This window comes from Oncorhynchus mykiss, chromosome 10, assembly GCF_013265735.2.
Source record: "Oncorhynchus mykiss isolate Arlee chromosome 10, USDA_OmykA_1.1, whole genome shotgun sequence".
Classification (NCBI taxonomy): Eukaryota; Metazoa; Chordata; class Actinopteri; order Salmoniformes; family Salmonidae; genus Oncorhynchus; species Oncorhynchus mykiss.
Window position 1 is genome coordinate 36794273 of NC_048574.1, and position 21858 is coordinate 36816130.

At 43.4% G+C, this 21858-nt stretch overlaps 2 protein-coding genes and 1 long non-coding RNA gene across 6 annotated transcripts; 1 reads left to right on the top strand and 2 right to left on the bottom strand.

The window, feature by feature from the left end:
• Positions 1-2456: 2456 nt before the first annotated feature.
• LOC110533786 (zinc finger protein with KRAB and SCAN domains 1) lies at positions 2457-5386 on the bottom strand. Of its 4 annotated transcripts, none has more exons than XM_021618301.2 (3): positions 5243-5386; positions 4052-4731; positions 2457-3872 (listed from the first exon to the last, which is right to left on the bottom strand). In XM_021618301.2, the coding sequence occupies exons 2-3, from the start codon at positions 4714-4716 to the stop codon at positions 2990-2992; spliced, it is 1548 nt and encodes a 515-aa protein (XP_021473976.1). In that variant the 5' UTR covers positions 4717-4731; positions 5243-5386; the 3' UTR covers positions 2457-2989. The 4 variants fall into 4 exon arrangements, with proteins under 4 accessions (XP_021473976.1, XP_021473977.1, XP_021473974.1 ...); XM_021618302.2 differs by lacking the exon at positions 5243-5386 and adding an exon at positions 4980-5108 and having other exon boundaries at positions 2457-3773; XM_021618299.2 differs by lacking the exon at positions 5243-5386 and adding an exon at positions 4980-5108.
• Positions 5104-7317, top strand: LOC110533788. The gene is made up of 3 exons (XR_002475041.2): positions 5104-5220; positions 5586-6128; positions 6236-7317. It is a non-coding gene; the product is annotated as an uncharacterized LOC110533788 (long non-coding RNA).
• Positions 7318-7923: 606 nt separating this feature from the next.
• Positions 7924-11741, bottom strand: LOC110533787 (NF-kappa-B inhibitor alpha). Its single transcript, XM_021618304.2, has 6 exons — positions 10845-11741; positions 10638-10755; positions 10196-10397; positions 9967-10055; positions 9562-9792; positions 7924-9373 (listed from the first exon to the last, which is right to left on the bottom strand). Exons 1-6 carry the CDS (start codon positions 11336-11338, stop codon positions 9332-9334), a joined length of 1176 nt encoding a protein of 391 aa, XP_021473979.2. The 5' UTR covers positions 11339-11741; the 3' UTR covers positions 7924-9331.
• Positions 11742-21858: the final 10117 nt, after the last annotated feature.

Here is a 21858-nt window from a genome sequence, read left to right on the forward strand (position 1 = left end):
TAAAGGTGTGCCAAGCTTATAGCGTCATGCCAAAGAAGACTCAAGGCTACAATCGCTGCCAAAGGCGCTTCAGCAAAGTAAAGGGTCTGAATACTTACAGTAACCAGTCAAAAGTTTGAACACTGACTAATTCAAGGGTTTTTCTTTATTTGTACTATTTTCTACATTGTAGAATAATAGTGAAGACATCAAAACTATGAAATAACACATGGAATCATGTAGTAACCAAAAGAGTTAAACAAATCAAAATATACTTTATATTTGAGATTCTTCAAAGTAGCCACCCTTTGCCTTGACAGCTTTGCACACTCTTGACATTCTCTCAACCAGCTTCATGAGGTAGTCACCTGGAATGCATTTCAGTTAACAGGTGTGCCTGGTTTAAAGTTAACCCGTCTAGGACTGGGGTTCCTCGCCAACAGCCAATGAAATTGCAGGGCGGCAAATACAAATCAACAAAAATCCCATAAATCAAATTTCTCAAACATACAAGTATTAGGCACCATTTTAAAAAAAAAAAAATTACCCCCTTTTCTCCCCAATTTTGTGGTATCCAATTGTTAGTAGTTACCATCTTGTCTCATTGCTACAACTCCCATATGGGCTGGAGAGAGACGAAGGTTGAAAAGCCATGCGTCCTCCGAAACACAACCCAACCAGGCCGCACTGCTTCTTAACACAGCGCGCATCCAACCCGGAAGCCAGCCGCACTAATGTGTCGGAGGAAACACGGTACACCTGGCGACCTGGTTAGCGTGCACTGCGCTAAAACTTGTCAAACTAAGTATAGAATCAATCTTTAGGATGTTTTTATCATAAATGTTCAATAATGTTCCAACCGGAGAATTCCATTGTCTGTAGAAAAGCAATAGAACGAGAGCTACCTCTCATGTGAAATGCGTGTGACTGAGAACGAGGCTGCTGGCAGACCCCTTAGTCAAACAGCTCTCATCCGGCCCCCCTTCACTGTAGAAGCCTGAAACAACGTTCTAAAGACTGTTGACATCTAGTGGAAAATAACCCATATCCCATTGTGTATTCGATAGGGGCTGAGATCAAAAACTACAAACAGATTTCCCACTTCCTGTTTGGATTTTTTCTCAGGTTTTTGCCTGCCATATTAGTTATGTTATACTCACAGACATCATTCAAACAGTTTTAGAAACTTCAGTGTTTTCTATCCAATACTAATAATAATATGCATATATTAGCATCTGGGACTGAGTAGGAGGCAGTTTACTCTGGGCACGCTATTCATCCAAAAGTGAAAATGCTGCCCCCTATCCCAAAGAAGTTATTTTGTGGAATTTCTTTCAATCTTATTGTGTTTGAGCCAATCAGTTGTGTTACAGGGTAGGGGTGGTATACAGAATACAGTCCTATTTGGTAAAAGACCAAGTCCATATTATGGCAAGAACAGCTCAAATAAGCAAAGAGAAACAACAGTCCACCATTACTTTAAGACATGAAGGTCAGTCAATACGGAAAATTTCAAGAACTTTGAAAGTGTCTTCAAGTGTAGTCAAAAAAAAAACATCAAGCGCTATGATGAAACGATCTCATGAGGACCGCCACAGGAAAGGAAGACCCAGAGTTCCCTCTGCTGCAGAGGATAAGTTCATTAGAGTTACCAACCTCAGAAATTGCAACCCAAATAACTGCTTTGAGTTCAAGTAACAGACATCTCAACATCAACTTTTCAGAGGAAACTGCATGAAAATCAGGCCTTCATGGTCGAATTGCTGCAAAGAAACTACTACTAAAGGACACCAATAATAAGAAGAGACTTGCTTGGGCCGAGAAACACGACAATGGACATTAGGCGGGTGGAAATCTGTCCTTTGGTCTGACGAGTCCAAATGTTACATTTTTTTACCCCAACCGCTGTCTTTGTGAGATGCAGAGTAGGTGAACCAATGATCTCCGCATGTGTGGTTCCCACTGTGAAGAACAGAGGAGGTGTGATGGTGCTTTGTTGGTGACACTGTGATTTATTTTGAAATGAAGGCACACTTAACCAGCATGGCTACCAAAGTATTCCGCAGCGTTACGCCATCCCATCTAGTTTGCTCTTAGTTGGACTATCATTTGTTTTCAACAGGACAATGACCCAACACACCTCCAGGCTGTGTAAGGGCTATTTGACCAAGGAGGAGAGTGAAGGAATGCTGCATCAGATGATCTGGCCTCCACAATCACCCAACCTCAACCCAATTCAGATGGTTTGGGATGAGTTGGACTGCAGAATAAAGGAAAAGCAGCCAACAAGTGCTCAGCATATGTGGGAACTCCTTCAAGACTGTTGGAAAAGCATTCCAGGTTGAGAGAATACCAAGTGTGTGCAAAGCTGTCATCAAGGCAAAGGGTGGCTACTTATCTAAAATATATTTTGATTTACTTAACACTTTTAGTTACTACATGATTCCATGTGTTATTTCATAGATTTTATGTCTTCTATTATGCTACTATGTAGAAAATAGTCAAATAAAGAAAAACCCTTGAATGAAGGTGTCCAAGCTTTTGACTGGTACTGTACATACATCATGCATAAAACATATTGATTCTAAAAATAAATACAGTACACTGTCACACAATGTTTTCTGATCTCTGTTCTGAAAATAAGTACTACCATGATCACAAACAAATAATTAAAGATTAACTATCACAATATCAAAATGCATGAAATACCTATATCTTGGATCAAGGGCATCTACAAAAAAATTATAAATAAAGAACAAGTAATTTGAGCTTGTTTACATGGAAACATGGGAGCGATGTTCCACCAACCAGTTCACCTGTGAAACCCAAAGCAGTGTCCTCTGTTTATGGAACACGCCAACAGAAAACACTGGTAGTTCTCACAAATACATCTGCCTACGTAGGACATTTACAGAGAAAGCCACCTGACCAGTCCTACTTCAAGTCATTGTTGTGTGTCAATTCTCATGAGGCCTCCTCCCAGCCAGGTGAAGTGCTGATAGTTAGAGTATCAGCGTGAGTGAGAGAGGTGACGTGCCCCTGGCCCTGGCTTGCTGTGGGAAACCTGGTGCCTCTTCATGGTGTCTTTGAGTTTGAAGGTCTGTCCACAGTCAGTACATTGAAAGGGTCTCTCCCAGGAGTGGATGCGTGTGTGTTTGTTGAGGGTGCGGCGGTGGCAGAAGGCCTTCCCACACACCCCACAGACGAAGGGCCTCGCTCCCGTGTGAATGTTCCTGTGCTCCTCCAGGTTCCTCTGCTGGGCGAAGCAGCAGCCACAGTCTGGGCACTGATGGGAGGGCGAGGGTGATGGCTGGCGAGTGTGGAAGGAGGGTGAAGGAACACCCGAGAGGGTCCCCCAGGTCAACTGTCCATCTTCAGAGATTAGCCTTGTGTACCTGGCAGTAAGCTCAGTCTCGTCACTAGAAGCATTACTCCGCAGTCCGTCTATCACTGGGCTGTCCTGGACATGTGGATGATAGGCATCAGGAGCTAGGGGTGGGGGTGACTGTGGGGAGGGGATCTGACTGGACACTGTGGGTGTTGGATGCGTGTACATGGTGGAGGAGAGAGGGTTGTTTCTGGGAAGGAAGATGTAAGGTGTGTCCACAGACATGCTTTCATGTTCTGTTGTTCTCACAGACATTTGGATGGGCTCTGGAGGAGCACTCTCCTGATGCCAGTCAGGATCTTCCACTTCCTGCTTACACACAAAGATGGACCCTTCCTCTGGGACCCTCTTATGCTCGTCCTGCTCCTCCTGATAGCTGGTCATCCCCACGTCAGGAATCTCCAGGCTGAAATGGACAGACTCCAGTTTAACTGTCTCCAGCTGGTTGAGAAATGACTTGGTCAAAGCATCTGGCTGATCACTGGTGCTCTGCATCTTGACACTCCTTTAAATTAAAAAAATGAAATACAATCAAGGGCACTTACATTTCAAGAGATAAAGGTTAATCATAGTGAATCGTTGTTGTGATATGAATGTGACTAAACATTTAAAAATGTAAAACACTGAGGATGATAGAATAACTGAAGATACGATAAGATCAATAGCAGCCACACATTGACCTACCCTTGTTCATGTGCCTCTGTTGAGCTCTGTGCTGTGTCAGTCTGTGTAGGGGCAGGCGAGGAGACGGTGAAGACCCCAGACCCAAGCCGCTGCTCAGCCATGCTGATTGCTTCCTCCATATCCCTGGGCTGCTGCTTCTGCACCCAGGCACCAGCCTCCTTTGGCAATAGGGACAGAAACTGCTCCATGGCAACACACTGTTCTACTTGTGCAGCAGTCCTTAGGTCAGGCCTAAGCCAGTGCTTAGCAGCTGAGTCAAGCCTCTGCCCCAGCTCTCTGGCTCCCTTCTGGGTGTCGTACCTCAGGGACAGGAAGTCCTGCCTGCTCTTGTCCTCCACAGTCCACATCTGTCCCTGTACCCTGGTCTGGGAGGCATTAGTCAACCCCTGGGGTCTGATCGGTTGACTCTTCTTCTGTGTCTCCTCTTGCAGCAGCCCAGCCAGCCTAGCAACCCAGTCCTCTGGGTCTTTATCTCTCCCTGTTGTCATCCCAGGCCTTCTCTGTTCCTCTTCATCCTGCGGTGAAGACCGGTCAAGGGTTTTGGTTAAACCATCCTTGACCAGCTGGCTGAGGACCTTTTCCTGGATCTCCCCCTGTCTGGTCAGTGCTTTCAGCTGTTGTTTATGCACATCCAGCAGGGACACCAGGAACTCAACTACATTCATATTGATTGCAGGTGCCTATGGTGAGAGCAGTCAAATAAATGGACTACTGGATCACAAAGGCATATATTACCCCAAAATCATTGCTAGCTAATTATTAGAGTCAAATTTCCAGTAGCTTCACGGCAACATAACTAGTTAGCAAGGTGGACAACGTTAAGTGGGAGATTTAAACGTATTTTATTTTTTTTTAAACGACAGCAAAATGATATTATCTGAAAATATATTACACAGAATAGAACATAACTCAAAGTAATAGAATTTACCTGTGATTGTTAACTACTCGCCGTGGACGTTTCAGTAGCTAGCTAGCTAGCTACAAATAATATTTTGACAACAATAGACGTGAGGAATGTTTACAATGTTACACCACACAGGCGTCGTCACAATCAAATGGTACCCCGGAAACAATATAAAACTGTTTACGTAACGTTATCTAGCTAACTGTAGACTAACTTGCACGAAATACAATACGAGTAAAATACCAAAAGAAGCCTTAGCTTTACGGTCAGTAACGTTATTTTTCTACCTGTGGTTTTGGTCAGCTTGATAGTCGGTGAAAGTTGTCTATAGCCTGTCTGGTCAGCTAGCGTTAACTTAGCTAGCCTACTGAACTGCGCTAACGTTAGCTGGTTAGCTAGGCCAGTTAGCTAACGTTATCCCTCATCCAGAGATACATTTAAATGAGTTAGCTAGCCAGATGTACAGCCTTTTAAACTTTCACAACCTCTTAGATCACGTGTTAGAAACATAGCCAATCAAGGCTTAGGTGGCTATCAACATTGTATTTTCACAGAATGTATTATAAAGTTACATCCAAGTTATCGTCATTGCCCAGTGGCACAATCATTACCAAATGTTTATAATCATAGAGACTCCAAGAGTGGAACCATGGAAGTGGTGCGGTTATTTACAGACCTACTAGCAGTGCACAGACAGCAGCTACAAGCCCTGACTGTACAGGGAGAGATCCAGACTCTATGGTACAGTTACTGGAGAAGGAGGTGCTCAGGAGAATGGAGCCCAATGTGAAGCTGGAGGAAGTGGAGGATCAAGCCTGAGCCCAGTCAGGGCAGAACAGAGACTACAGCAGCAGGGCTTCAGCTCTATAAGGTACGACCCAGAGAGACCGCCCAGGGAGCTGGGGAAAGGGCTGGAGAGTGCTGCCCATTACTGTCTCCGAGGAGGACAGCTGTGGATGTGGTGAGGTGTGTGGCCCTGCAGAGTTCTGTATCCCTTCTCCCCAAAGACGTTGGAGACTGAGTGCTGAAACAGTTCCCCCAGGAGATGGAGGAAACTATCTGCATGGCTAAGGAGTACCTGAACAACACACCTGGGGAGTAGAGTAGTGAGATGGACAACCACTCTGATGGAGAGGGGTACTCTGTAGACCAACAGAGAGAAGAAACAGCAGGGTATGGACAGATCATGTTTTGAGTATTTCTTACTCATATGTTGCCTACAAATATTGTGGGTTTATTGGAATGCATTTGTTGATATGTCTATTTCAATTTATTTTCAGACATGCAGAACCTAAAGTTAACTGTGAGAAGATTAAAGTCACAGGACTGTGCCCAGGGTTGTTTCTGAAGAGGATAGATGTGTCGAGTCTGCCTGTACTTTAGTTTCAATATAGATGCCAGACATCTGATGACATTTACAGTGAGGATAGGAGACTTGATGGGGAAGATGATTTTGCTGAACATGAGGACTGGGTTAAGGAGGAGATAAAATACAATAGCCAGTCTGAAGTAAAGGTTGAGATCGGGTCAGCCTCTGAGATGGGACAGTCTATTGACATGGCTAGAAATACTGAGAAGGTTGAGAGGGGTCAGCTAAGAAACATAGCAAATCAGATGCCTGTCTCTGGGAGGGCCAAGAGATGTGTATCTGCCCATCATCTCCTCGTCCAGCCCTAACACCGCTGAGAGAGACCCTCTCCTACCTGAAACGTAAAAACAAAAGATCCCTCCCATAGACCAAGCCACTGCTGTCCTGACTGTGGTAAGAACTACAAACAGGCTGACTTTGTCAGTAAACACAGTTGCAGTGCCTTCCCTAAATTCCACTGACTGTGACCAAACCTTTACTTCTCAGACATGCCTGACCCACCACCCCAGAATCAATAATACGGTTGTGGGCTGCCCTGAGTGTGGAAAGCAGTTCAGGGACAAGTGTAATCAGAAATCTTACGAGGACCCACACAGGTGAGACCACTTATACATGTATAGACTGCGGGGACGTCTGTTTTCAGCTGAAAGGGCAGCAACATCTACACAGAAAAAGGCCATTCCGCTGCAGTGTGTGTGGGAGGGCTTCCATCACAGCCACAACCTGACAAAACACAAGCTTCTTCACTCCCAGGCAAAGCCCTTCCTCTGTACCCGCTGTGGAAAGAGCTTTAACCTCAATGACAAGATGCTGAGGCATCTGAGGACGGTGCACAATGAAAGCATGCTCCCTTGGATGTGGGACAGCGGAAGGGCATCTTCCCCTAACCCTGCCTTGTTAATAATGCTTACATCTCAGATCCTTTCAACTGCTTTAGTCCCAAACCAGCTAACTAAATTACTCCATATGTTCAACAATAAACATTTAACATCAGCCTACTTTAGTGGACATCATTTATTATCCACATTAATCTAGCAACATTTAAGTTACTACACCAGTTTCCCCATGATGAACATTTAAAGAAGCACAAAGACTATTTTGGATCTACAGACTGAGTCCCTGGCAAGTGTGACCAATGGGTGTAGGTACTATGATTGTAACGGGCGGCAGGTAGCCTAGTGGTTAGAGCTTTGGGCCAGTAACCCAAAGGTTGCTGGATCAAATCCCTGAGCTATTCTGTTCCCCGGGTGCCATGGATGTCGATTAAGGCAGTCCCCGCACCCCTCAGATATTAAACAGCATGATCATTACATCATGATTATTCATGATCATCATTATTGATCATCATTATTATTATCATTGTCCCCCTTGTGCTGGGGACAATAAAAGGCCACTCTAAAATGTGCAGTTTTGTCCCACAACACAATGCCACATGTCTCAAGTTGAGGTAGCCTGCAATTGGCATGTTGACTGTAGGAATGTCCACCAGAGCTGTTGTAAGATAATTTTATGTTAATTTCTCTACCATAAGAGACTTATTTCAATTGACTTATTTCCTTATATGAACTGTAACTCAGTAAAATCTTTGAAATTGTTGCATTTGGCATTAATATTTTTATTCAGTATAATTATGGAGCCTCGGCTCCCGGATGCTGTAACTGTATCTGTATCGAAGCTGTGCATGGAAGTAAAGCTTGGCTACAACTTTGATACAGAATCCATACTGATGAGTGTTCAGGGAAAATAAACAATACTCTATACATTTTTATTACAATAATCATGTAGACATCATGCTCCTGCTGACGAGCAAATACAGAGGCATCCTAGCCTGTCAAATCACCAGTCAATCCTTTTTCAAAAGAATACAAAAATAAGTCAAAAATACAGAAAGCGAATATACACCAGATTAAACCCTTGTTCTGGCGGGTCTCCGTGTCTGCTTTTTGTAGCTCTGTCTTTAATTTGTGAACTATACATCAAATGAACTGAATGACATCACTCCAGGGTATTCCAGGGATAGTCGTCAGGCCCTGGTTAGAGCACTCATAGTCAGGAACTGATTCATTATTGAAATTGTCACATCACATTACCCTCTACCCATGTGATAGGTCAAAAAATCTCAACTCATATAGACTTGCAAAGGTTCCCAAATGCCGTTAAACGATCATTTATTTCAACTTGAGGCAAAGATGATTTAGCAATGTGTTGAGTTTGCCCCTCTCTTTTCTCCTCCCATCCCTTGTTAACTACTTACCTTGGCATGCATAAACCTCTCTCTACCTTATATACATTCACATCTTCCCCTAACCCTGCCTTGTTAATAATGGTAACATATCAGATCCTTCTAACTGCTTTAGTCCCAAACCCACATCTCTCATCTATAGCCTTAAAGATAGAATCCGCAGTAGGGGAAACTGCGCCACGGCTGTTTTTGTTTTGTTGACGAAGCAGAGCCGAGGAGCGTTGGGTCTCATGGTAAAAATAAATGCACTATATACACTGCTGTTCTATCTCGCGTCCAATCATGTTCGAGAGAAAAACACAGTTCATTGTTTGCAGTAACTTCTTTGTTGTCATATCGCAAACGGGTGTGGCAGTTTCAACATGAAGGACTCCAGCTTTAAAGTTGGAATCTGTAGTGGTGAAACTGGCAAATAGTTTGACAGAACACAGCTTTTGTTTGGATCATTCTCCCATGCGTAAGGTAGGCAACACTAGTCTTGGCAAGCTCCAGACAAACACTAAAACCATGTGACCCAACTAACATTAGCTTACCCCCTGCACAATGTAAAGGAACTAAATTGACACAGGAACTGATCAATTAAATCGAATGACTTAAGTCCGGACTGGGTTGAGAACTTTACCTACTCTGCAGCCTTGCTATATACAATTTACAGGCACACATACATACACGAACCACACACACACAAATGCACATGATGCACATCAATCGCTTAGCCCAACAGCAGCGCCATGACTCCATGTGGCTCAGGTTCCATGTTCATGGTTAGTGCACTCGTTGTCCATTGATAACAACGTCATCAAACTCCTACAGGAGGCAAACGCAGAGAACAGCAGAGTTAATATGACTCCAGTGTCATGGAGTCATATAAACCCAATAGTAACACTTACAGCCATGATGGACACTGTGACTTCTGAAATGTCAATAGATCTATGACAGACAAATAAAGAAGTTCATATCTGCAGTGCCAACTAACTCCCCCAGACCACCCTCACCTCTTCACTCTCCCTCTCCTCTTCGTCCTGGGCCTGTGCGTCAGAGGCCCCTCCAGCCTTGAGCAGGGCCTGTACCTCCTTGTTGGGCCTGTGCAGGGAGCAGTAGAGGGCTGTGTGGCCTGCATAGGAGGGCTGGTCTACATTGGCTCCCCTCTGCAGCAGCAACTGCACCACCCTGGGGCTCTGGGACTCCACGGCCCAATGGAGAGGGGAACGGCCTGAGCCTGGGTCCTGGGTGTGCAGAAAGGGAGAGAGAGGCAGTGAGTGGATCATCATAACCTTTAAGTGTAATTATCTTGCTCAGCAGGTGAGGGGACCTTTAATGACTTTATTGAATGAAGTGCTGAGGCATGTTGGAACCCAGCAGGCATGGAGGACCCACCCTGTCTATATCAGTCTACTCACCCTCTGGTTAACATCAGCTCCTGCCTCAATCAGCATGCTGATTATGTCCTCCTTGCCCCTCTGTACTGCCAAATGCAGTGCACTCACCCCTAAAGGAGGGACAGAGAGAGGGAAGGTGACATTACAAATAGAGAAACCTAAAAGGTAAAACAGGGATGATAAAGTTACGGTATGTAAAGTTTCTAACGGTACAACGACAGGCTACACGTCGTCTGGGCGATCTGTGTACCCGAGTAGTTGGTGACGTATAGATAGTCGGTGTTCTGGCAGTTGGAGGTGATCTCTCGTACACAGTCCTGCCTCAGCTCCCTGACAGCCAAGTGCAGTGGTGTGTTCCCTCCTCTCTCCTGGAGCTCAGCACTCGCACCGCCCCACAGCAGCCCCCGCACACACTGGGACTGGTCCACTATGACAGCCAGGTGGAGGGCAGTCTGACAGAGGAAGTAAGGAGGAGGAAGAAAAGAAGTGGACATTGAAAATAGAGGAAAACACAATAGAGACAAAAAGTCCCCAAAGTAGGAGATTTGAGAGGGCCAAATGAAGAGTGAGGAGACCAATAAAATGAAAGTGGACATGTTAATTACATGTTAATAAACCCCCCCATTTGGGAAACCTCCCTATGCTGGTGTGGCTGATCTCAGCTCAGAAGAGCAGTGTGTCCCTGTGCTTACCTGTCCCAAGTGGTTCTGGATGTCCAGGTAAGGCACCCAGCTCCTGTCCAGAGCGATCACCCCCAGTAAGTATTGTACGAAGGCCCAGTGTTCGTGGATAAGAGCCAAGTGAAGAGCCCTATGAACAAAGGAGATGTTTGAGATAACAATGACAAATAGCCAACAAACTGCTGTTCATCATGTGAATAGTAACGAGAGCCTACTCACGTGTCTCCATCCTCAGACACAAAGTTCAGTGTGTTGAGCATCTCGTCTCTCCTTTGTCTTTCCTCCTCCAGGCTCGGTGCTGCTTGCCTCCCACGGTCGTCGACTGTGTAACTGATAACTGGTTCATTCAGGTGCATGGTCCCCAGCCCCTGTGATATACTCCCCACCGTCTCATCTGTAATTGAGTCCCCTATAGCCGAGTCCAACCTCTCTCCACCACCCAGTGAACTAAAGTCCATAGGGTGCTTGTCAGTGTCATCCAGTGAGGGGTAGGAGGCCGTGTGAGGAGGGGACCTGGGCCCCCAGGTTTTGGATGTCTCATTGCTGAAGGAGTCATCCAGGCTCAGCGCTGTTCCACTCAGACATTCTAGCCCACTGTCGCACCAATCATCCGGTGCAGAAGTACCCAGAGTTTCGTGTTTGTCAAGCCCGAAGCCAAGCATAGGCCGTGCATGCTGCTTTCCAAAATCGCACCTGGGCTGAATACCAGCCATCACGAATACTGTTGCTAGCTAGCTATTCGTTTTTTATAAGACTATTTTGCAACAGCTGGTTAAAATCGATTGATTCTAGTAACCAGTTTGCGAAAGCAATGTAGCAGGCTAGCTGTGCTTTCAAGCTGGTAACTGATGTCCAAGCAGTTAGTTAGCTAGCTAGCACGCTAAAGGTGCTAGAGGACCAAGTCTACGAAAACAGTACAGGGCGCTGCATCTAAGCTCTAACTGATATCATCAAAGTTCATCTTTGATGGTTTTTCACGGAGTAAAATAAATATTAACGTTACCGTGCTAAATTGTTTACAGGTCAAGTCGTCTCGCGAAAGGAGATGTCCTGGGGAATTCCCAAGCCTCTCCAGCCAAGTCTGTTAGAAGGAGTAGGTCCTGTGCGCATGCGTGAAATTGCATATCGGATAGGTCCTTTATTACGGTACCACGGACAGAACAATGAGAAAAACATATTTGACTGTACTGCTGTTATAGTGAGATCAAATCAACGTTTATTGGTCGCGTTCACAGTTTAGCAGATGTTACAGCGGGTGCGGCGACATGCTTATGTTCCTAGCTCCTAACAATACAGTAAAATGTCAAACAAGTACACAAATAATAATAAACATTTAAAAAACACAACGCACACTAAGAATTATATGAACAGCAGTAGATATATTAGTGAGCTATGTCACTTTGCTTCTGGACCAGAGTCTGGAATATAAATATCACTTAGAAATGTCCTCGTTTTTGAAAGAAAAACACATTTTTTGTCCATTAAAATAACATCAAATTGATCAGAAATACTGTGTTATATAAAAAAAAATACTTTTTGTTAATGTTGTCAACTTATTTACCTTTATTTAACTAGGCAAGTCAGTTAAGAACAAATTCTTATTTTCAATGACAGTGGGTTAACTGCCTGTTCAGGGGCAGAATGACAGATTTGTACCATGTCAGCTCGGGGATATGAACTTGCCACCTTTCGGTTACTAGGCCAACGCTCTAACCACTAGGCTACCCTGCCGCCCCATTGACTATTGTAGCTGGAAATGGCAGATTTTTTATGGAATATCTACATATGCGTACAGAGGCCCATTATCAGCAACCATCACTCCTGTGTTCCAATGGCACGTTGTGTTATCTAATCCAAGCTTATAATTTTAAAAGGCTAATTGATAATTAGAAAACCCTTTTGCAATTATGTTAGCACAGCTGAAAACCGTTGTTCTGACTAAAGAAGCAATAAAACTGGCATTCTTCAGACTAGTTGAGTATCTGGAGCATCAGCATTTGTGGGTTCAATTACAGGCTCAAAATAGCCAGAAACAAATAACTTTCTTCTGAAACTCGTCAGTCTATTCTTGTTCTGAGAAATGAAGGCTATTCCATGCGAGAAATTGCCAAGAAACTAAAGATCTCGTACAACGCTGTGTACTACTCCCTTCACAGAACAGCGCAAACTGTCTCTAACCAGAATAGAACGAGGAGTGGGAGGCCCTGGTGCACAACTGAGCAAGAGGACAAGTACATTAGAGTGTCTAGTTTGAGAAACAGACGCCTCACAAGTCCTCAGCTGGCAGCTTCATTAAATATTACCAGCAAAACACCAGTCTCAACGTCAACAGTGAAGAGGTGACTCCGGGATGCTGGCTTTCTAGGCAGAGTTGCAAAGAAAAAGCCATATCTCGGAATGGCCAATAAAAAGAAAAGATTAAGATGGGCAAAAGAACACAGACACTGGACAGAGGAACTCTGCCTAGAAGGCCAGCATCCCGGAGTCGTCTCTTCACTGTTGACGTTGAGACAGGTGTTTTGCGGGTACTATTTAAAACTTCTTCGGAATCGGTGTCCCTTCCATGGGACGGTTGAGCTAACGCAGGCTAATGCGATTAGCATGAGGTTGTAAGTAACAATAACATTTCCCAGGATATACACATGTCTGATATTGGCAGAAAGCTTAAATTCTTGTTGATCTAACTGCACTGTCCAATTTACAGTAGCAATTACAGTGAAATAATACCATGCTATTGTTTGAGGAGAGTGCACAATTTTTTACATAAAAAGTTATTAATAAACAAGTTAGGCATATTTGGGCAGTGTTGATTTAAAAAAACAAAAAACAGAAATGCAATGGTTCATTGGATCACTCTAAAACTTTGCACATACACTGCTGCCATCTAGTGGCCAAAATGTATATTTTACCTGGGCTGAAACAATACATTGTGGCCTTTCACTTGCATTTCAAAGATGGCGGTACAAAAATAATACAAAAGAACGGTTGTTTTTTTTCTTTGTATTATCTTTTACCAGATATATTGTATTATATTCTCCTACATTCCAAGAGAAGCCAGACTTCCACCAAAAATGTCTCAATTAAAAAACTAAATAATATGTCTTTGGTCTCTGTGTTTCATAATTTTCCTTCAATTCGCAAGAGGCTGAATGTACAGTGCCTTGCGAAAGTATTCGGCCCCCTTGAACTTTGCGACCTTTTGCCACATTTCAGGCTTCAAACATAAAGATATAAAACTGTATTTTTTTGTGAAGAATCAACAACAAGTGGGACACAATCATGAAGTGGAACGACATTTATTGGATATTTCAAACTTTTTTAACAAATCAAAAACTGAAAAATTGGGCGTGCAAAATTATTCAGCCCCTTTACTTTCAGTGCAGCAAACTCTCTCCAGAAGTTCAGTGAGGATCTCTGAATGATCCAATGTTGACCTAAATGACTAATGATGATAAATACAATCCACCTGTGTGTAATCAAGTCTCCGTATAAATGCACCTGCACTGTGATAGTCTCAGAGGTCCGTTAAAAGCGCAGAGAGCATCATGAAGAACAAGGAACACACCAAGCAGGTCCGAGATACTGTTGTGAAGAAGTTTAAAGCCGGATTTGGATACAAAAAGATTTCCCAAGCTTTAAACATCCCAAGGAGCACTGTGCAAGCGATAATATTGAAATGGAAGGAGTATCAGACCACTGCAAATCTACCAAGACCTGGCCGTCCCTCTAAACTTTCAGCTCATACAAGGAGAAGACTGATCAGAGATGCAGCCAAGAGGCTGGATGAACTGCAGAGATCTATAGCTGAGGTGGGAGACTCTGTCCATAGGACAACAATCAGTCGTATATTGCACAAATCTGGCCTTTGTGGAAGAGTGGCAAGAAGAAAGCCATTTCTTAAAGATATCCATAAAAAGTGTTGTTTAAAGTTTGCCACAAGCCACCTGGGAGACACACCAAACATGTGGAAGAAGGTGCTCTGGTCAGATGAAACCAAAATTGAACTTTTTGGCAACAATGCAAAACGTTATGTTTGGCGTAAAAGCAACACAGCTGAACACACCATCCCCACTGTCAAACATGGTGGTGGCAGCATCATGGTTTGGGCTTGCTTTTCTTCAGCAGGGACAGGGAAGATGGTTAAAATTGATGGGAAGATGGATGGAGCCAAATACAGGACCATTCTGGAAGAAAACCTGATGGAGTCTGCAAAAGACCTGAGACTGGGACGGAGATTTGTCTTCCAACAAGACAATGATCCAAAACATAAAGCAAAATCTACAATGGAATGGTTCAAAAATAAACATATCCAGGTGTTAGAATGGCCAAGTCAAAGTCCAGACCTGAATCCAATCGAGAATCTGTGGAAAGAACTGAAAACTGCTGTTCACAAATGCTCTCCATCCAACCTCACTGAGCTCGAGCTGTTTTGCAAGGAGGAATGGGGAAAAAAATTCAGTCTCTCGATGTGCAAAACTGATAGAGACATACCCCAAGCGACTTACAGCTGTAATCGCAGCAAAAGGTGGCGCTACAAAGTATTAACTTAAGGGGGCTGAATAATTTTGCACGCCCACTTTTTCAGTTTTTGATTTGTTAAAAAAGTTTGAAATATCCAATAAATGTCGTTCCACTTCATGATTGTGCCCCACTTGTTGTTGATTCTTCACAAAAAAATACAGTTTTATATCTTTATGTTTGAAGCCTGAAATGTGGCAAAAGGTCGCAAAGTTCAAGGGGGCCGAATACTTTCGCAAGGCACTGTATCTCACAGGAGAAAGCATCTGTCTATCTACGTGTATGCCATCTATCTGAAGCGATCTGAACTCCGTTGACAGAAAAAGTATAACAAATGTGCCAATCAGCGTTGAGCTAAACCAAGCGAGCTCAACTGTGAATGGTTCTGGCGCACCCAAAAAAAGAATCAAGGGGAGACAGTTTGGATTTGGCGTCACTCCTATCAAATCCCATTGAGAGCATATGTCATTGACAGAAAACTCTTGAATTGTTGCATCTCGTTGTGTTGGGCCTTTCCTAAATTAGCCATGGATGGAGATAGGGATTTGTACTTCTGGTTTTACTTAATTCTCCGTACTGGCCAATGATTATAACAGCGATTCTGATCCAACCATTAATTCATACATTGTTGTGCCCCTGGCCTGAGAGGATGGAAGTTCAATATGTAGCTAGATGTAGAAGGCTAATGTTAACTAGCTAACATTGCCCATGAATGAAAGGGCTTGGCTTCCCCAGGGATTTGACCCACGCACCACTACTGATGGTCTGGAGATAGAAGCTGTTTATCAGGCTCTCGGTCCACCTTCTAGACGGTAGTAGGGTGAACAGGCCGTGGCTCTGGTGGCTGAAGTCCTTGACGATCTTCTTGGCCTTCCTGTGACACCGGGTGCTGTAGAGGGCAGGCAATGTGCCTCCGATGATGCGTTGGGCTGACCGCACTACTCTCTGGAGATCCCTCGGGTTGCGGGCGGTGCACTTGCTGTAACATGAGGTAATACAGCCTGACAGGATGCTCTTGATGGTGCATCTGTAGAAGTTTGTGAAGGGCCAGGACACATTTCTTCAGCCTCCTGAGGTTGAAGAGGCTCTGTTTTGCGTTCTTCAATGTGCTGTCAGTATGAAGGGACCATTTCATATCATCAGTGATGTGCACGCAGAGGAAATTAAAGCTTTTGCCCCTCTCCACTGCAGATAATACATTATTAATACAAATTTGGGCATCATTCATCTCAATCAATACATGACTTACTTTACATAACAATTGCTGGGTTTGCTCAGAAAGCCTGCTTTATGTTGCATTAGGTGTCTGTCTTTTGAAGAGCACAATTATCAAAATGGTATTGATCCTTGATATCACCATCAATTTGTTTGATGACATTAACTGTAATAATCACTAAACGAACAAAGATAATTTGCAGTAGAAAATAGCACTTGAAGTCAAATATGCATTTTATGAGGATACACGGGGTGGCGCCAGAGACCTATACGAAAACCATCTTTTGTTTTCCTCTTTGTCATCTGTAAGCAAAATGATCATTAACAAAGGTTATCAAGGACAAACAAAGCTCTATTTTATAGGATTCATTAGCAACTAATTCGCTGCATGAAATAATGGTATGAGACGTTCCAAAGAGAGGCTAAAACATTTCAGAGAAGTAAAATACATTTCTGAAAAAAGTCAAAAGGAAATGGAGCGATGAAAGAGGCTACACGACATGTCGTGCTTTTGCGTGAAAAGGATATTCAAAGAAACTGAACAGGAATAACTAAGTGTCAGAGAATTAAGAGGGTTGTTTGAAGGTGAGGTGTGTATGTGTGTGTGTGTGTGTGTGTGTGCACGTGCTTGCATGCGTGTGTGAGAGGGAGGCACTTAATTATAATACCTTACCGCACTCTCTCCTCCAGTATCACCATCCATCGGAAGTGAAATAGAGAGAGAGAGAAAACATGGTCAGCCTCCATCCCATGTATTGATTTGGAAGGTGGATGTGCTTGTGTGGTGGTATGGAGTTAGAGATGGGAGGGGAGGGGTTAGTAAAACACCTGGCCAAGTACATCCATTTCGGCAAGCTGGTGGCCCATGGAAAAGTATGTACTGTGTAGGGATGATGGAGATGGTGGGGTTTAGTTCAGCATAGCAGAGTAGCATGTGGCTGTGCCAAAGATCTGCTGCTGCAGATGAACATATGGATGATTCGCATGGGAGCTGAGCTCAGTCTGGGGGTCCTGCTCTGTACACTATGTGAGGAGGGGAGAGGAGGCACTCCTAGGGGAGGCTCAGGATGTTGGGCTGATGGGGGAGGAAGAGGGTGGGAGGAGGTAGAGGAGGTGGAGAGATCACCACTCTACACTACAGCAGCTCGGGCCCGGATCCACAAGGTGGCAAAAGGAAACTTGTGTCCCCTCTAGTTTTATGTCCCTATATTAAAAAAAGCAGAGTGACAGGTTAGCAGAGTCTGCCTGGTGTGTGTAGGGGGGCTATGGAAAGCTTAGGTTTGACTCCTTTGGGTTTCCATACATTTTTTACAAAAAAAGGTATCATCTGTTGCATGCTAAATTAATAACGTGATACGCCTCTGTCTTTAATATTTGATATTGATTTATAAGGGTGGAGTCAAGTTTACCATTGTAGCAGCTTCACTCAACATGCGTCACGCCTCACCACTACAGTGTTTAGTTAGTTTCTTAGCTAGCTGTAAAAAACATTAGCTTTATTAGCCTATTTAGCTAGCTCGGACCTAACAATGGATAACATGAATTGGCTTCGCCAAAGTACCCAAACAAAGCCAAAGGAGAAGGGGACACCTGGTTACTGGTGTCAGTGGATGTGAAAAGTTGTGACAGTATTGTGAAGTTATAGTATGTGGTGGACAGTACAGTAGGCCAGGAGGACAGAGGAGAAGAAACTGAGTGTAAAAGACTGTTCTTGGATGCTGTCATTGTTGAAATGTCAGAACGATTTAGAGAACACAACAGCCAACTGGTGGAGGCCCTGTGTGCCCTTGACCCAGAGAGCCATTACTTTCTAGATGTTAAAAAGGGGAAACCACCGCTGGATCTAAGCAAAACCGATTTGGTGGAAGCGTAGTGTGTAGGGCGCTGTCCATGGTGCTGATAGAGTGCAGCGGAGATTTCGAACCAACCTGTCACTTCTTTGTCAAAAGCACTCAATGGTCTCTGCATTTAAACGTTTATGTTTATTGTGGTATAGAATGATATAAATAGAATTCAATATAATTCCAATGTAAGAACCAAAATGACGCCCCTGGGTAAAGCTACATATGGGTATGTTTCATCATTGAAATAGATACATTCTACTATTGTTTTCTTGGTAGCCTATTGGTTTGAGTTGTTGTAAATGGAACTGTACGTATTAGAAACGTGTTCATGGTAGGCTGGCGTTGCTTAAATTATTACGTGGGTCGAATTTGATCCACAGAAGTTACTGAAGCCATGAGCGGCTTGATTGTCCATGTTTGAAGCAGGCCTGTGCATGGCTGCATCTCACTGTAGGAGGTTGTAGGATATGTTTTGGTTATTTCCATCTCCAACTGTTTGGTTACTGTTAATGTAACTAGCGTAAATATAGATTGTGTCATGCCTTTATCCATCTGATATTGTGTTTACTAGGCCTACTTGGTGCCACTGTTTTGTTCTGTTCACATTCATTTGTTCACATTCGCAGTTGTGTCGGTATTCTAAGCCAAACTGTTGTTCAGTGTTTTTGTTTGCATGCATGACTAACTAGGCTACTACTTTCAGCATTTAGTTTGCGTTATTTTGGTAAGACAGTTGTGTGTACGGCTGCATTCAGATAGGCTGTTTGCACAGGAGGTTGGTGTCACCTTATTTGGTGAGGACGGGCTTGTGGTAATGGCTGAAGCTGAATGGGTGGAATGGTATCAATTGCATCAAACACATAGTTTCCATGTGCTTTAGTGTGTAGGACGCTGTCCAATGTGTTGATGCAGCGCAGCAGAGATAGGCTACAGATTTCGTGTCAACCTGTCACTTCAAAAGCAACCATTCAATGGTCTCAGAGTCTCAGCATTTGAACTTTATGTTTATTGTGGTATATACGCAGAATTCAATATAATTCCAATGCAAGAACCCCTCCCCAAAATTGTGTCCCTTCATCGATTTCAACTGCCCCCCTAAGTCACTTTATTCTGGTGCCGGGTCTGCAGCAGCTCTCTGAAAAGTGCTGACCTGCGCTCTTCTGTGGACATTCTTCAATGCTGGCAGCAGCACAGGAATCCCCTCGTCCATTCACCCCTTCTCCATCCCAACTCAAATTCCCTTTCCCAGGTCAGAGTGGTGATCTCATATGCAGTCATTGGATGATCTTAGAGGAGAAATTGTGAGGTTAAGTAAGCTTTCTGCCTATCTTAACAGATGTACGAACAGACTTTGGACACATCTACTCATTCAAGGGTTTTTCCTTCTACATTGTAGAATAATAGTGAAGATAAAAACTATGAGCTATGAAATAACACATATGGAATCATGTAGTAACCAAAAAAGTCTTACACAAATTAAAATATATTTTATATTTGAGATTCTTCAAAGTAGCCACCCATTGCCTTGATGACAGCTTTGCACACTCTTGGCATTCTCTCAAACAGCTTCACCTGGAATGTCTTAAAGGAGTTCCCACATATGCTGAGCACTTAATGGTGGCTTTTCCTCTGCGGTCCAACTCATCCCAAACCATCTCAATTAGGTTGAGGTCAGGGGATTGTGGACGCCAGGTCAGCTGATGCAGCACTCCATCGCTCTCCATCTTGGTCAAATAGCCCTTACACAGCCTGGAGGTGTGTTGGGTCGTTGTCCTGTTGAAAACAAATGATAGTCACACTATGCTGTCAGAGCAGCTCACAGATCACTACACCTGTGCATAGTTCATCTGTAAATAGCCCATACAATCTACCTCATCCCCATGCTGTATTTATTAATTTATTTATCTTGCTCCTTTGCACCCTGGTATCTCTACTTGCACATTCATCTTCTGCACATCCTACCATTCCAGTGTGTTTAATTGCTATATTGTAATTACTTCGCCACCATGGCCTATTTATTGCCTTACCTCTCTTATCCTACCTCATTTGCACATGCTGTATATAGATTTTCTACTGTATTATTGATCGTATGTTTGTTTATTCCATGTGTAACTCTGTGTTGTTGTATGTGTCGAACTACTTTGCTTTATCTTGGCCAGGTCGCAGTTGCAATTGAGAACTTGTTCTCAACTAGCCTATCTGGTTAAATAAAGGTCAAATAAATACATTTTAAAAAGTGCAAACCAGATGGGATGGCGTATTGCTACATAATGCTGTGGTAGTTAGCTAGTTAAGTGTGCCTTGAATTCTAAATAAATCACAGACAGTGTCATCAGCAAAGCACCCCCAAACCATCACAACTCCTCCTCCGTGCTTCACGGTGGGAACCACACAATGCGGAGATCATTCGTTCACCTACTCTGCGTCTCACAAAGACACGGCGGTTGAAACCAAAAATCTGAAATTTTGACTAATCAGACCAAAGGACAGATTTCCACCGATCTAATGTCCATTGCTCATGTTTCTTGGCCCAAGCAAGTCTCTTCTTATTATTGGTGTCTTGTAGTAGTGGTTTCTTTGCAGCAATTCGACCATGAAGGCCTGATTCACACAGTCTCTTCTGAACAGTTGATGTTGAGATGTGTCTGTTACTTGAACTCGGTGAAGCATTTATTTGGGCTGCAATTTCTGAGGCTAGTAACTCTAATGAACTTATCCTCTGCAGCAGAGGGAACTCTGGGTCTTCCTTTCCTGTGGCGGTCCTCATGAGACCAAGTTTCATCATAATGCTTGGTGGCTTTTGCGACAGCACCTTCAAAGTTCTTGACATTTTCCGCATTGACTGACCTTTGTGTCTTAAAGTAATGATGGACTGTCGTTTCTCTTTGCTTAATTGAGCTGTTCTTGCCATAATATGGACTTGGACTTTTACCAAATATGATTGGCTCAAATGCATTAAGAAGGAAAGAAATTTCACAAATGAACTTTTAAGAAGGCACATCTGTTAATTGAAATTCATTCCAGGTAACTACCTCATGAAGCTGGTTGAGAGAATGCCAAGAGTGTGCAAAGCTGTCATCAAGGCAAAGGTTAGCTACTTTGAAAAATCTCAAATATATTTTGATTTGTTTAAAAACATTTTTGGTTACTACATGATTCCATATGTGTTGTTTCATAGTTTTGATGTCTTCACCATTATTCTACAATGTAGAAAATAGTAAAAATAAAGAAAAACCCTTGAATGAATTGGTGTGTCCAAACTTTTGACTGGTACTATATGTGCTCCTACTGTAACTGACTCTCCGCTGCTCAGGCCTTCTGTGTTTTGATTCATTTAGGCACTAGAAGACATGAAAATAACTCTCCAGATGTTCCTTAAATCAGGCATGGAGGATGGGAGACAGCAGGTTATTTAGGGAATTATGGCGGTTGTCACGGATCCCTCCGGAACTTTCATCACGCACACCTGTCCACTATTCCCACTGATTAGTATTTGTATATATGTGCCCTTTGGTTTCCAAGGTCTTGTCGATTATTGTTACTATGTGCGTTTGAGTACCTGTGCTGTGTGTTTTGGCTGTCGTGCCATTGTGGATTGCGCAGATGATTACGGGTCTCGTCCTGTGTGTTAATCATTGTGCGTGTGTGTATGTATT

Coding starts and splice junctions, on each gene's coding strand:
- LOC110533786 (XM_021618301.2), bottom strand. CDS start 4,716: ATGAATGTAGTTGAGTTCCTGGTGTCCCTGCTGGATGTGCATAAACAA. Junction 3,873..4,051: donor ACAGAGGCACATGAACAAGG/GTAGGTCAATGT, acceptor TTTAATTTAAAG/GAGTGTCAAGATGCAGAGCA.
- LOC110533787 (XM_021618304.2), bottom strand. CDS start 11,338: ATGGCTGGTATTCAGCCCAGGTGCGATTTTGGAAAGCAGCATGCACGG. Junction 10,398..10,637: donor TCCAGAACCACTTGGGACAG/GTAAGCACAGGG, acceptor TTCCTCTGTCAG/ACTGCCCTCCACCTGGCTGT. Junction 9,793..9,966: donor GAGCTGATGTTAACCAGAGG/GTGAGTAGACTG, acceptor CTGCACACCCAG/GACCCAGGCTCAGGCCGTTC.